Genomic DNA, 13,807 nt, shown 5'->3' with positions numbered 1-13,807 from the left:
TTGACCTGCTTTGACTTTTACACTATTCACTATCCCTCTTTGACCGTCTTTTGTGAATAATATATAAGGAAAAATATATTCACGTTGGATCTTTTATAATTCGTCTAAATAAGTACTATCATAATTTGTAACTTTTATATTTTTTTACTTATGGAGAATTAAAGTTATTGATCATTAAAGTTTTACATTAGCATGCGTGATAAAAGAAATAAGTCGAGTAAAAAATAACAGAGGAAGTATATACCTAGCTAATTGGATTAATGCTTTCAGAAGTTTGGGTGTGACTCCATCTCTAGTACAGTATAAAACGTTGCCTTTATGTTTCTAAAATTTAGATTAGCCAACGATCCAGTGTAGATCTCTGGATGTTTTCCATAAGAATTACTAGCTAACATAAATAAAAAAAACTTTGCAAAAGGTACAACAAACAACTAAGATGCAAAATTACGTTAATTGATTCATCTTATGTAATACCAAGTAATTCATTAAATGATATATATCATATGATTTGAAAAATTAAAAAAAACCAAAAAAAAACAGAAAAACCACAGTGATATTATCAAACGAACGAAGTAGCAGTTTCCATTTACAAACCGCTACTTGGCGGTTTCCTGTTATAGAAGCCGCTACCTCAAATGGCGGTTTCCTGTTTAAACAAATGAGATTTACGATTCAGAGGTACATATTGGATTAAGTTTAAACAGAAAAATATAACTGAAATAATATTAACAAAGCGATGGACAATGTTATTGAAACTAGCTCGTTGCTGCTCTAATGCCAAGGAAAAGCATCCTTTATCAGCGTTGACTGCCTGCATATGACAAGGAGTATCAATCAATCAATCAAAGACCTAATCCCATAATGAAAAGGAGTATAAGCATGTTAAATTCCGATTTTATAACCTCCTGTGACACTTACACCTGAAAGTATACATGAGGATGCAGGTTTACACACTCACAAACACTGATATCACCCTCACACACCGTAAGAAAGAAAGGCTGCACGCACACTCACGCACACATCTATTAGGGGGAGCTGGTTCTTAATAAATCTAGAATGGAGAAATAAAAAAAGGAAAGGGAAACAAAGGATGCATATCCAACACACAAAATGCGAGAATACAGTTCTAGCAGGATATATGTCTAAATAAGAAGACGCAATTAGTGAATGAGCTAGATTTCATCTGTAGACATTATTCACTTCATTTACAGAGTATTCAGACGAGTCAGATGGGTTGCACTAAAGTTTCAATTATTGCTAGTTATTTAATTAAAGAGAATTAGGCTTTAGTACCTGCATTCTGCTTCTGCATGAGTTGATCATTGGAGGGAGAAAGCTTGCCAGTTTCCTTGGTCGTCACTCTTCTGAAGTAAGACATTAGGCACATGCTTGACAATGAAATGATATTTCCCATTCTGTTGAAGGCTATCAGCAAAATCAAGTGGCATATTGAATAAATTGAGTGTTTCCAGCTTCGAGAGATGCTTGATTCCTAGTGGCACCTGCAGTCTCGGGCATTCACCAATAGCCATTAGCTGAAGAAGTGGGAGCGCACCTTCGCATATAGACAAGGACTTAAGGTTACGCAGATCAAGAAGATGCACTATCTTAAGCTTCTTGAACCCTCCATTTACAAATGTTAAGTTTTCACCATTATATGCTTTTAACATTTGAAGTTCCACTAGATTTGGCAATGTTTCAAGAAGAGGAAGAAGGTCATTTTCTAAACGTGACCACCTCAGGCGGATTTTCACTAGACTATGAAGCTCTGAGATCCAGCCGGTGCAACACGACTTCAAGGGTCCATTCAGGTAGAGGCGTTTTAGTGTCAACTGAGGCGATTGAAAATGACTTAGATCAATGAATTCACTCAAGTTTTTTGAGTATACACTGAATGTCTGAAGGCTTTTCATCTCTCCAATTGCTGCACAGAGATCCTTCCCGTCTTCAAACTTGAGCTCCGTGATTCCTAGTCTTCTCAATTGCCTCAAATTTCTTAGCTCCTTGACCACCATACTTCTATGGCCCACATCAACAAATGCTAGCTTCTGCAATTCCCCACATTTCTCCAATGCTTTTTCTGGTAATTTCACTCCTGTCAATTTCTGGGCGTGGAGACTATAAGCAGGATCATAGGTATAGCAATATGTAAGAAGATGGCGTAGCTTGTGGAGTTGTTTAAGATCAGCAGGAAGCTCAGAAATCAATGTTTGTTTCAAATCCAATGTTTGGAGATATTGAAGCTTACCTAAGGAGCACGGAAGCAACTTCACTTGCGTATTTCTCAAGCATAAATAATGCAAGTTAAGTAGCTCCCCCACTTTGTTAGGAAGATTATATATGAGAGCATTACTAAAGTCGAGAACTTTCAATAGAAGAAAGTTTTTCGAAAATAAATTTGTTGACACCGCGGCTGGTAGGTAGGTTTCTGCATAAAGGAGAGACCGAATGCTGGACTTGATTTCAGTAATACTCTGCAGGACTTGAAAGCTATGGTCCGTGTGAATGGACAAGCGGCGAGGCTTTACAAATTCATCAGTACTAGTGAAATTATTCTTCTCTGAAAGAGTTTGACAAAATCCCAACTCTGTTGTCTTTGAAAGGATAATCTCATGCAGCAATACTATGGGGACTCGTAAGCTTTTAGATCTTCCAGTAGCATCTGTGAATTCTTCAACCAAATTCATGTCAACAAGTTGTTTTATGTACTTTTCTGCAAGTTCTTCTGGTGTTAGGTTGGCAGATCCTCCATAATTTCCTCCTTCAACAATGATAAAACCTTCTGCTATCCATAATCGAATGGTTCTCGCCTGCCCAATGAAACAACCTTCTGGAAATAGACCAAAGTACAAAAGGCAAGGCTTCAAGTAATGGGGCAGATCATGATAGCTGCGGATTAAGTATTTGTATATTCCTGGATGATCTTGTCGTAGGCAAAACCCCGGGCCTTCACTCTTCTTCCTCCATTCATCCAAGTCATCTAACTTGGTAGATAGAAAGCGCCCCATTTCCGAAATAATGTATGGCATTCCTTCGCATCTTTCGACGATCTTCAGTGCTTGGCCGTCCAAAAATGGACAGCTATTTCCTTGATTGATTTTCAACGCCCTCTTGCAAAACAGCTTCCATGATTCCACAAATGGTAAGGGCTTGAGTTTGTACAGACCCTGATTAGACCCTTCAGCCCATGTACGGGCCACATTCTCATAGCGTGTGGTAATTATTATTTTGCTAGCTTTGTTATCATTCAATGGTACTGCGTTTTTGACATAAGTGGACAACTCTTCATCTTGGACATCATCGAAAACAACCAAGTACCTAGTAATTAGAGGAAAAAAAATTCATGTTGTATGATTCTAGATAGTCTTTCAAGGAACAACAATGCACATGTTATGTTGCCACTCTTGCCAGTCTCAAGATAAATGGTAGGTCTATGTCCGTTAATGATTTCACCTAAATGAGTAGGTAACTAAGAGCTTGTTTGTATCATTGTTAATAGTTATATAAGTTAAGTTGTATTTCAAACTTAAAATTAGTCATTCGTATGGTAATCATGTTTTTGAATAATGACAACCAAATTGTGGAGCTAATTTCCATATTTTTTGTATTTTTTTTTCTTTAAAAAAACGAAATTGAAAATGTAAACCAATTACATACAAGCTTGTGATTTTACTATTCATGTCTTTAAAGATTAGTCAATCTTCCAAAGGCACTAATAGATTGATACAGTGTGTTTTACTTTATTCTAATTCTATAAACACATTATACCATCACACATTCTCAGTTTCTCACCCCTTTTCCCCCCCAAATATCTATACCTTTTCCCATCAATCATTTTACCACCACTATACCTTATCATTACACCCAATCACTTTTTCCAGAAACCACTCAACCAGAGTCTATAATAAGTGGGTGTACACACACAAATAGGAAAAAAAAAAAAAATGCTCTGTTTATTTATTTATACGAATCACTTGTTACCTTTTTTTTTATATATATATTGTAACTTTATACGATATCATATTACTTCTCTTAAGTCTTAACTACCCACTCAACATATTTCAACATTTCAGGTCCTACTTAATTGATTGTAAAAACCTACTCTCTATCACATGCATTCATGGTCCCTTTAGTAAATACCGCACATCAACTAGTGATAACAAAAATGGAGGGAGTATAGTTGTACTTGTAGCCTTGTAGGTATAATAACAAGTACGTACTGTATATATGCTATAGTAATGTTGAAAGCTAAGCTAGCAAGATTTGATACCGGAAGTAAATTATTTTTCAAAGTAATTAAAACATGTAAGTAGAGATTATATAAAGTACCTCTTCTCCGACAAAAACTTTTTCAATCGACTTTGCAAGGACCTTTCTTCCATGGAGTTGATTTGTTCAAGAAGAGAGTAAATTGTTGGGTTGCTACTTGCATCATTGTCATAACAAGTGATTTCCCCGAATTGCTGGAGCTCACTAAGGGATTCATACAACTGCTTTAACATGCTCCTTAGTATGCTAACATGGTTGTATGATCGGGATACAGGGACCCATGCACGAATGGGGAAGTATTCTTTCACCAATTCATCATTATAAACACTACCAACAACTGTTGTCTTTCCAACGCCTCTCATACCAGTCACTGCTATTGTAGAGATTCTTGAATCCTCAAACTCCTGCAAACCTAGCAAACCAATCAAAACTTCTTTAGCAGTTTCAGCACCCACCAGTTGAGATTCCTCCGCGGAAAGTAATGTTGATTGATGCAAATGTGTACTGCAGTCGGAGTTTGAAAGTTGTCCAGTATCGAACCCATAGTTTATTTTCCTCTGACCAATAGCAACTGCCTTTTTGCGCAAGGACTCAATGGTTTTGGCAATGGTTCGCTTCTTAAGTGGCACCATCTTCTTAACAAATTCATTTCCTTTTGACAAAAGATTATATTCCTCAATGACATCTTCTATATCATGAGCCAACGTTCTTACCTGTCTCACCCACTCTCTCACCGGTTCATCTTCATCTGCTCTCTCTTCCGCGATCTTAAGTACAGGTTTGATGCTGCTCAGCTCATCATGTATAGCAGTTACTTCATTTCGCAGACCAGATATCAAGGACACCTCCGCATTTATCAGCGGATACAATAATCCGATAGCAGTAGAAACTACCTCTGCCATTCTTGTTCGTGGGCTTACCTGTATCGGAGAGTTAATTGTAGTGAACAGCTTTGTCTGCATGCACAAGACTCATAATAAGCTATTATATAATCCAAAGTAGGGGGAAGGTAGTCCAATTCTACTAATGATTGACGCAAAACAAAACAGAAAAAGACCTGATTTCGAGATATTGTTGGTGGTTGGTCGGCACCATCTGGGTTGGGGTCACTCTTTACTCCTTTATATCTAATATTAACATCCTTACTTTTTGTTTTTATTATTTTGGCATAGATTTAAGATTTACTGATGGAAAATCATATTCCCATGGATTTTGAAGACGAAAAAAAATTTACAAAGGAAGCAACAAAAAGAAGTTGAACAAGGAATCAATTCCGCAGATAAAAATGGTGAAAGAAATTAGTGAGTGAAAAACAGACAAAAATAGACAAAGAATATTAACTATCTTTTGATTATTTATGAGACAAATAAAGTAACTTTTAAAAGTTGCTTTTATTTCATTTGTCAAAAAAAGGCACTAACAATTTTTTAACTTTCAAAAAAATCAATGGAGTCACTTGTACAAACAGGGTATGTCACAAACAGTCATTTTTATGTTTATTGGGTTTTTTACAAACCTCAGAGTCCTGCATGACCACAAATTAAGATGAAAATCAAGGTCAGACAGACAAACATGCCTCTGTAATCTTTAAAGGTATGAGTTGCATTTCACTAAGAATGCATATCTTCGCATCCTTGAAACTTAAGGTACCTACCATAACAACAAGTCACATTGTCACCAAATATGATAGTTGTATTATCAGCAAAAACTCAATAGCAGAGCTCAAAAGTTTCAGCTTCTATGGCTTATAGATGGAACCTCGGGCAATTCATTATTTTGAAATAAACAGTTAGTTCACTCGAAAACAAAGCAGCACATAACTCAAGGTTGGCAGGGGCTACCACCAAACGATATCGGCTCAGAAATCCTTCAATCTATGCATATACAATTACCAAAATTTAACTACCCAAACCTTGATCAGCAATAGCAGAAGTGGATGCATAACATAAGTGGGCCTTCAGGGTGAGGGTGAAAGCAAGTCGAACATCCGATCCATCCTGCTGATAACAGATTCAACAGCACCAGTAAAGCTATGGCCCAAGTTGTTACCTAATTAAGGCATTGAACAACAATCGCCAGCTGAAAGTTCTTGATCTATGTAATGCTCCCATAGATGAAACTCCGATGGAAGTGGGAAAGTTAACTTGCAGTATTTAAGCTTAAGAAATACACGAGTTTAAAGGACTCCAAGCTTTATTAGGTAAGCTTCAAGATCATTAAACATTGGATTTGAAACAAATTCCCATTCATGAGCTTCCTCCACAAACTACGTCATCTTCTTACATATTGCTACGAGTATGATCCTGCTTTTAGTCTCAACACCATGAAGACGATAGAAGTGAAGTTACCAAAGGGGATATTGGAAAATTTTGGGGAGCTACAAAAGCTGGCATTTGTTGATGTGGAGCATAAAAGTACTGTGATCAAGGAGCTAAAAAATTTGAGGCAGTTGAGAAAGCTAGGAATCGTTGGGCTCAAGTTGGAAGATGGGAAAGATCTCTGTGCTGCAATTGAAATGATGGACTGCCTTCAGGCATTCAGTGTATATTCGAAAAATAAGAATGAATGGATGGATTTAGAGCATTTCCAGTCCCCTCCTTCAACACTTAAACGCCTTTATCTGAATGGACCGTTGATGCCAGTCATGCCACCATTTCCTAGCTGGATCCTCGAGCTCCACAGCCTAGTGAAAATTCGTCTAAGATGGTCATGCTTAGACGATGTTGATCCCCTTGAATGCCTGGCAACATTGCCTAGTTTAGTGGAACTTCAGTTGTTAGATGCATATTGTGGATTGTGGGGACACTTTAAAAATTGGCGCTGCAAGGTTCGAGAAGCTTAAGATCCTCCATGTCCTTGATTTGCAAGCTCTCAAGACATTGGCTATATACAAAGGTGATTTGCCTCTACTTCAGCAGATGGCAATCGGCGCAAGTCCAAGACTGCAGGTGCCACTGGGAATCAAGCTCCCGAGGCTAGAAACGCTCGCTTTCTTTGATACACCAAGGGAATTTGATCTTAGCCTTCTACAAGATGGGTAATATCTTTCCGTTGTCAAACATGTACCTGATGTTAGATTCTAAAGAGTGGCTAAAAGTTCTGACAAACATGAAAACATGCATAAGCAAAATAATAATATACAGAGTATAAACAAATTCATATTGAGAGTAATTTTAATAACTTCCACGAACTACTATACAGCTGTTCTTATGTAGTTAAGTCTCTGTTATAAGTCTGAATACCAAAGAATTGATTGCTAATAGTGGAATCTAGTTCACTGTCAATTGCATCTTCAAGCTACACATATTCAACAGCAATCGGCAACATACCAGCTGCAGGCCTGTCAACACTTGAAGATTAATTCCCTTTATAAGATAGCAACAGCGAGCCACCATTATATATCCATCAATAATCTCACCCTATGTTGATCGATATCAGTTATTGTTGGCTGTATCCGTTTAAACTTGCTTTTGTGTTTAGCTCCATGTATTGCATTCTATTCTTTCTCGGACTTCTTTTACCACATTTTACAAGAAATAGTTTACAATTGAACCTAATCAAGTTAAACCTCAACACACAACAAAATGTGCACTAATAAGTTGGTATAAGAGAGTCCTGTGACTACTACTATAATTTTATTCCAGAAAGATATTTTAATTTTAGCATAAATAAGTATAGTTCTTTAAACATAAGTTACGAGAACATAGCCTTAAGTAATTCTTTGTTAAACACAAGAGGCAAAAGCATGCAGAATAAATCAAGATTTTATGTGTGGATTTGATTGTGTTACTACTTACTATTAGTCCAAAAATAAGAGACCAACAATATTTAACTTTCATGAGAGACTAAAAAAGGGTCACAAACACAACATAAACCCAAAATGAGAGCAAAATCTCAAAAGCAAAAATGCTAACAGGACGAAAAAAATTTGCAATGAAGGTTAAACAACTGACTATTTTCTTGACTTCTTTTTTGATTTAGATCCACCAGTATGCTGTGAGGCTGCTTTCGAGTTGTTAGCTTGGCTTGACTTTGAATTTGTAGCCTTTGTATCAGCATTATCAGCCCCAGAACTGCGAACAGGACCATCAGAAGTTCCAGCTTCCTGTTTATCCCGAGCAACAGCACCCTGGGAGCCTCTAACGTGAGCTGCCCTCTTATCCTTTCTCCTGGGTCTGAAGGTAGATCTCTCCCTCTTTGGCAACCAACGCTCTGGGTCTGGTGGGGGGCCGGGATTAGCAGGGTCAAATCCCTTTGGATATCTTGGCTTTCTTTTCCTTTTCTTCTTAGTTTTATCCTTGTTCTTAATCTCATCATGCCCTTCAATATTCACAAGACGAGATCCATTTTCAGCGGGCTTTGCCCCAGAGGTTGTTTCAAGATCATCTACATTAATTCCCTTCAAACCAGGAAGTGATTTGAGCTTCTTTTCGTAAGCTTCAGCCTTTTCAACATTGACATGAGCAGCAGTAGTCACTAATCCCACCAAAGCATCAACATTGCTATTCTTCTTAACAAGTTCCTCAAACAACTCCAAAGCCTCTTTCTGTCTACCATGCTTTAGCTTAAAAGCAGCAGCCTCTTGCATGATAACAGTAAGTTTGTTGTCTTCAGTCATTGCATTGGACCACCATTTGATTGCATTGTCTAATACAACCTCAGCACCATCAATATCTCCTAAACGTTCTTTCAAGGTAACAATGGTGGCCACGGTAGCAGGCATGTGTTGGATATCAGAGATTTTTAAAAGGGACTCGGCAGCAACTTGAAAGTGACCAGCAGCAGCAGCAACCTGGGCTCTGGCAAGGAGAAATACCTTTGACTTGTCAGGGGACTTTCCAGCACACTGCCCCAGCACTTCTTCGGCTCTGCCAGCCTTGTTCTCCCTGACCAATACTGCAGCTTGAAGCAGCACAGGCGTCACGCTGTCTGGAAACATTCCCACTAAAGCAGTAACAAGTTCCCGAGCCTGAAAATTAGATAGTGCATTCAATGCTACTTCATGTCTTTGATATACGAACTATTAAGTATGAGTTGGTGCAGAAATGGTGCACAAGGATATATTATAATAAAAATAAAGAAACAAATAAGTAAACACGTGACAGACACTTTGTTAAAGACAAGACTGAGGTTACCTGGTCAATTTTGTTAGCATGAATAAGCAAAAGAGCTCGATTAACATAGACTGCTTCCTTCTGCTCGACTGAGAGTTTTGACTCCAGCGCACGAGCCAGCCGGAACTGGCCTCCATCACCTTTCTCTATAAGCCTATCAAGCTTCTTCAGGCTGTCAGAAACTTCTTTTGGACCTCGAACGGAAATTAAGTTGTTTGTTGCGATAGCAAGGGACGATTCATCAGCTAAATTCTGTTTTATCATGTTTAAGTATGCTTGCACAGCTTCTTGTGTATTTCCAAGGAGCTGAAAAGACAGGAAAATTGAGCCTTTCAGCAAATCTACATTCAAAGGTAAAGGAAGTCAGATGCCACACGATTTATACCTGCTGAACATATGCCAGTTGAACAGCTATAGGCGCCAATTCATTTTCTATATCGTCATCTGCCCAGTTATCTTCCATCAGGGATTCCTGGCCCACTCTGAAAACATATAAATAAATCATTAGTCTTCAAGATCAACTCAAAGATCCTTTCAACAATTTAAGTCTAATGTAATTATCTCCCAAGTCCCTGACTATGGAGGCTTTTCCCTGTTTTGCATAAATGTTTCACAGCAGATATTACTCACTGATCATGATAATATATCTCAGAAGAGATAAACACACTCAACTATGTAAAACAATTTCTATACTTGGTAATGAACTAAAAATCTTGGATAAATATGAGTATTTGACTTCAAGTCACCAACTGGCCAAAACAAAACAAAAACTGGCATGTGACTGAAAGTGGTGTAGAAGTAGTGGAGAGAGGCACAAATCAGCAAGTGCTACTGAAACATATAGCCTAGGAATATAAAGATGGAGTTACTAATGACATACATTCAGCTTAAAAGCATGTAAAACTCCTTATAGCCTTCCAGAACAAAAGAAGGAAAACGATTAGAATCTTACCTTCTAGCAGACAGCAAAAGCTGTTCTGCATCCACAAATTTATTTGTCTCGATTAAAGAGCAAGCAGTGTTATATGCCAGTTCAAAGCTGCTTGTTGGTTTAACCTTGAGAGCTTCCAGAACTCTTTTCACCTCGGATGACCGTCCTGCTCCCACAAGACCAGCAACGAAGTTGATCTCTAGCGAGTCAATACCTAAGTTTTGAAGCTTTTGATAAATGTCTAGGCAAGCATTCATCCTTCCCAAACGATACAATATCTGGGATTCTAGCAACATAGTTGCAGTGCTCCTCTCCTGACTTTGCAAGGATTCCAAAGCTTCATCTAGTTTGTTTAGCCTGTACAAACAATATGCCTATGGAGCATATGACCATAAAAAAGAGCATTTATTAATCCATCAACAAACAAAACTTGAAATGAGAAGTATATGATTGGCAAAATGATAACTGCATATGGAGAGAAAGGAAGTCAAGACACTTAAACTTGAGTAAAACTTGAGAAATCATTGAAACAGACAAGGAAAGAAATAAACATATCTATAAATTCTTTTCCATCCCCATTACCCACCCATAAATATAGGATACAAGCAATCTAGTCAGTGAAATTTTATTATTTTAACCACGTGGTGCAATGATTTTGCTATAGACTGGACCCCGCATCACATTCCTAAATAACTTAAATCCATCTCCAATTAAAATAATGCATCCAGGACTTCTATGAGCACAAGGTCCAACAGAAAAAGAATTCCAAGAATGAGGAAACTTCATTGGTATTACCTCAAATAACTATACACTACCTTGTATTAAAATTTTTGAGGTAGTAAAAAACTGATGACCTTATCCAATGGAGTCAAAAGATTCAATGTTGTTTAACTTTCAGACTATATTGGACTAAAGAAATTTAAATGTCTTATTAATTTGCCTACGTTTCTTTTCTATTATGAGGTAGACAGGTAGTACACACGTGTCCTATCAGATTACAGGTCGACCAAAATTAGCCCCTTGTTATCAGTAGGATCAAATTGTGAATATACTCAAAACTAGAAACTAAACCACGTGAGGATTGTAAGCACAACCAAAAAAATAAACCTCAACATCCAACAATAAGCTAGGTATTGCTAATGTGCCTTTAACACGGATATACCACCATTAAAATCCCTCTTTCATTTTTTGGGCAATTGGTATGCTTCCAAATGTATACTGAAGCATGCTGTTTATCTAATTCAAACATAAACAGAAACCAAGGTAGAACATCAACGTCAAATATGAGTTACAAAATTCAACATGTTCATACCTTCAGGAAATTTAGATCAATCGGAAGCCTCTGTGAAGACTGAATAACCGCAAAAGCTTCATCAATGTTATCAGCTTTGATCAGAGCTACAATCTTGCACCGAAGAGCATCCTCGTCACCCGGAGCACTTGACAGAACTGAAAGAGTGCTTCCACAAATTAAAGTTAGAAAATCATCTGAATAACTGAAACTCTGATATAGACAGAGAGAGGAATAGAGACCTTGTTCTGCAACTTTGGTGGCCTGCTCATATTCTGAGCGTCCAATGAATTTATTAAGAGAAGTAAAGAGATCCTCAATGGCAATGGTGGGCTGTGAGGAAGACCCTTTAGGTTTCTCCTTGGCTTTTGGTGCCATTGACTAAAAAAGTAAGCCAAAAAGAAAAAGGATCAAACTTACAATAAACAATAACAAGAACTTATATTTGAATAAGATAGAGAATAGTTATAAGAAGTAAAAAACCAAATGCTCAAAACATCTCTTCATCAAAGTCTAAACCAAATTTGAATGTATTCCAATTGATTCAAGATTTCAGCCACTAAATCTTTATAGCAAATGAGATGTACCAATATGAGTTGAGAAGAGCAAGTCGACAAACTAGTTACTAATGATAGTGACATAACAAGGATACAGCCAACAAGTAATTTAAGACACACACATACAAATCAGCTCAAAAAGAAAGTAAACATCAGTTTACACCATGGTTTCAGTTTCATTCATAAGCATAGCATGAAAACCATCAACGAACACTTAACCAATTTCAATTAGTGATCACAGAATAACAATTAGATTGTCTCGCACAAATTACCTGCACTGGGCCAACAATAGTGTTATGTTGTTATTTCTAATAGATATCATTCTGCAAGAATTTCCTCAATTTCAACCTATGACAATCATAAAGCAAAATCTACTCTAAATAACCTCATCCACCCCTATCAAATCGAGATCATTTGCACACAAGTGACACAAGCCACAAAAAAATTGGGAAAAAAAAAAAAAGTTGAGGATTTTAGCTCACAAAAATTAAAATTAAGAATGATGGGGTTTTCATCAGATATAAAAAAATAGGACTGCATCTAACTGTAACCCTTTCTCTTTTGATTTTTGATCCTCAAATTTAATGGAAAGAAAGAAAAGGGGAGAAAATCTATAGTTTGAGGCAGGCATAAAGACGACAAAATAGCCAAATTTGTGACAGAAGAAAAAAAAAAAAAAAAAAAAAAAAAAAAAAAAAAAAAAAAAAAAAGAGGAATCCCAAACCAAAGATCTAAACACAAGCAAGATGAAGCTCTAATGACTAGATCCAAGTGACGGAGACCAAGTTGAAGATAAAGATCAATGATTAGAAACTATGGAAATGAGTCCAGACTTGAAAAGGAGAAAGCCTGCAAAACTCCCTCATACTGTTTCCCAATACTTCGTATGCATCCTATCCTCTCCCAATTCACCAAAAAAAATCAGCAAACCCAATATAGAACTCTAAATTAAAATTCAATCTGTATTCACTGTTAACACTCTTCCGCATTAAATCCTAAATTCAGAATCACACTTTTGCATTTTTACTTTAATAAATTAATGATTAAATGGATGATTTTGCAATTGCATGCCACACTTAAAGAACAAGTTATTGATTGATGAATCAGGGCCATCCTGAGCCAGGGCAAGATAAGCGGTCCCGCGACCGCCCTCGCCCTGGGAGAATAGGTACATTTTCATGATTCCATCCTAACATTGAAGGGTTAATTATCAATCATAATTCTGCAAACTCATTATCAGTCAAATCTGACTCAATCATCAAATTAGGCTCGAAAAATAACATTAAATTCATCTCGCTTAATAAAATCAACAAAATTCTAGCAACATATTCAATCATTACGATCTTTCATAAATTCAAATGATTTAATAGTCGACAATCGAAGAACCCTAAATTGACAATACTGATAATTAGAATAAACTAAATAAACGATAGATAACCCTAGATTGTGAAATTGAAATTCGATGGTTTGGAAAAAAAAAAAAAAAGAAAGAAAGGAAATAATCTTACCTTAAAAACTGCTTTAATGGATGAGACAAAGATTAAAAATCGCTTCAATGGAGAAATCAGTACGCTTCAATGGAGGAAAGAGGGAGATGAGGAATTCTAAGACTAGTAGTTAAAATGACTAATGAGGGCATATCTGT

At 36.9% G+C, this 13,807-nt stretch overlaps 2 protein-coding genes across 2 annotated transcripts; both read right to left on the bottom strand.

Annotated features, from left to right (window-relative positions):
- Positions 1-472: 472 nt before the first annotated feature.
- Positions 473-5,714, bottom strand: LOC145577003 (disease resistance protein RPM1-like). The gene is made up of 4 exons (XM_081634702.1): positions 5,327-5,714; positions 4,330-5,225; positions 1,294-3,318; positions 473-811 (listed from the first exon to the last, which is right to left on the bottom strand). Exons 2-3 carry the CDS (start codon positions 5,169-5,171, stop codon positions 1,320-1,322), a joined length of 2,841 nt encoding a protein of 946 aa, XP_081490828.1. The 5' UTR covers positions 5,172-5,225; positions 5,327-5,714; the 3' UTR covers positions 473-811; positions 1,294-1,319.
- A 2,308-nt stretch (positions 5,715-8,022) lies between these two features.
- Positions 8,023-13,807, bottom strand: LOC145575033 (uncharacterized). The gene is made up of 7 exons (XM_081632957.1): positions 13,671-13,807; positions 11,848-11,986; positions 11,627-11,763; positions 10,336-10,688; positions 9,769-9,865; positions 9,405-9,689; positions 8,023-9,238 (listed from the first exon to the last, which is right to left on the bottom strand). Exons 2-7 carry the CDS (start codon positions 11,981-11,983, stop codon positions 8,222-8,224), a joined length of 2,025 nt encoding a protein of 674 aa, XP_081489083.1. The 5' UTR covers positions 11,984-11,986; positions 13,671-13,807; the 3' UTR covers positions 8,023-8,221.

Source organism: Chenopodium album, chromosome 13 (genome assembly GCF_948465745.1).
Source record: "Chenopodium album chromosome 13, dcCheAlbu1.1, whole genome shotgun sequence".
NCBI lineage: Eukaryota > Viridiplantae > Streptophyta > Magnoliopsida > Caryophyllales > Amaranthaceae > Chenopodium > Chenopodium album.
The sequence above is the reverse complement of the archived record's forward strand: the minus strand, read 5'-3'. Positions and strand labels throughout refer to the sequence as shown.

What these genes read in the sequence shown, in the direction of transcription:
- LOC145577003 (XM_081634702.1), bottom strand. Translation starts at nt 5,171, where the DNA reads ATGGCAGAGGTAGTTTCTACTGCTATCGGATTATTGTATCCGCTGATA. An exon ending in AAGTTTTTGTCGGAGAAGAG is followed by an intron (nt 3,319 to 4,329) that starts GTACTTTATATA and finishes TCTAATTACTAG; the next exon opens with GTACTTGGTTGTTTTCGATG.
- LOC145575033 (XM_081632957.1), bottom strand. Translation starts at nt 11,983, where the DNA reads ATGGCACCAAAAGCCAAGGAGAAACCTAAAGGGTCTTCCTCACAGCCC. An exon ending in CTTTTGCTGTCTGCTAGAAG is followed by an intron (nt 9,866 to 10,335) that starts GTAAGATTCTAA and finishes ATATGTTTTCAG; the next exon opens with AGTGGGCCAGGAATCCCTGA. An exon ending in AACTGGCATATGTTCAGCAG is followed by an intron (nt 9,690 to 9,768) that starts GTATAAATCGTG and finishes CTGTCTTTTCAG; the next exon opens with CTCCTTGGAAATACACAAGA.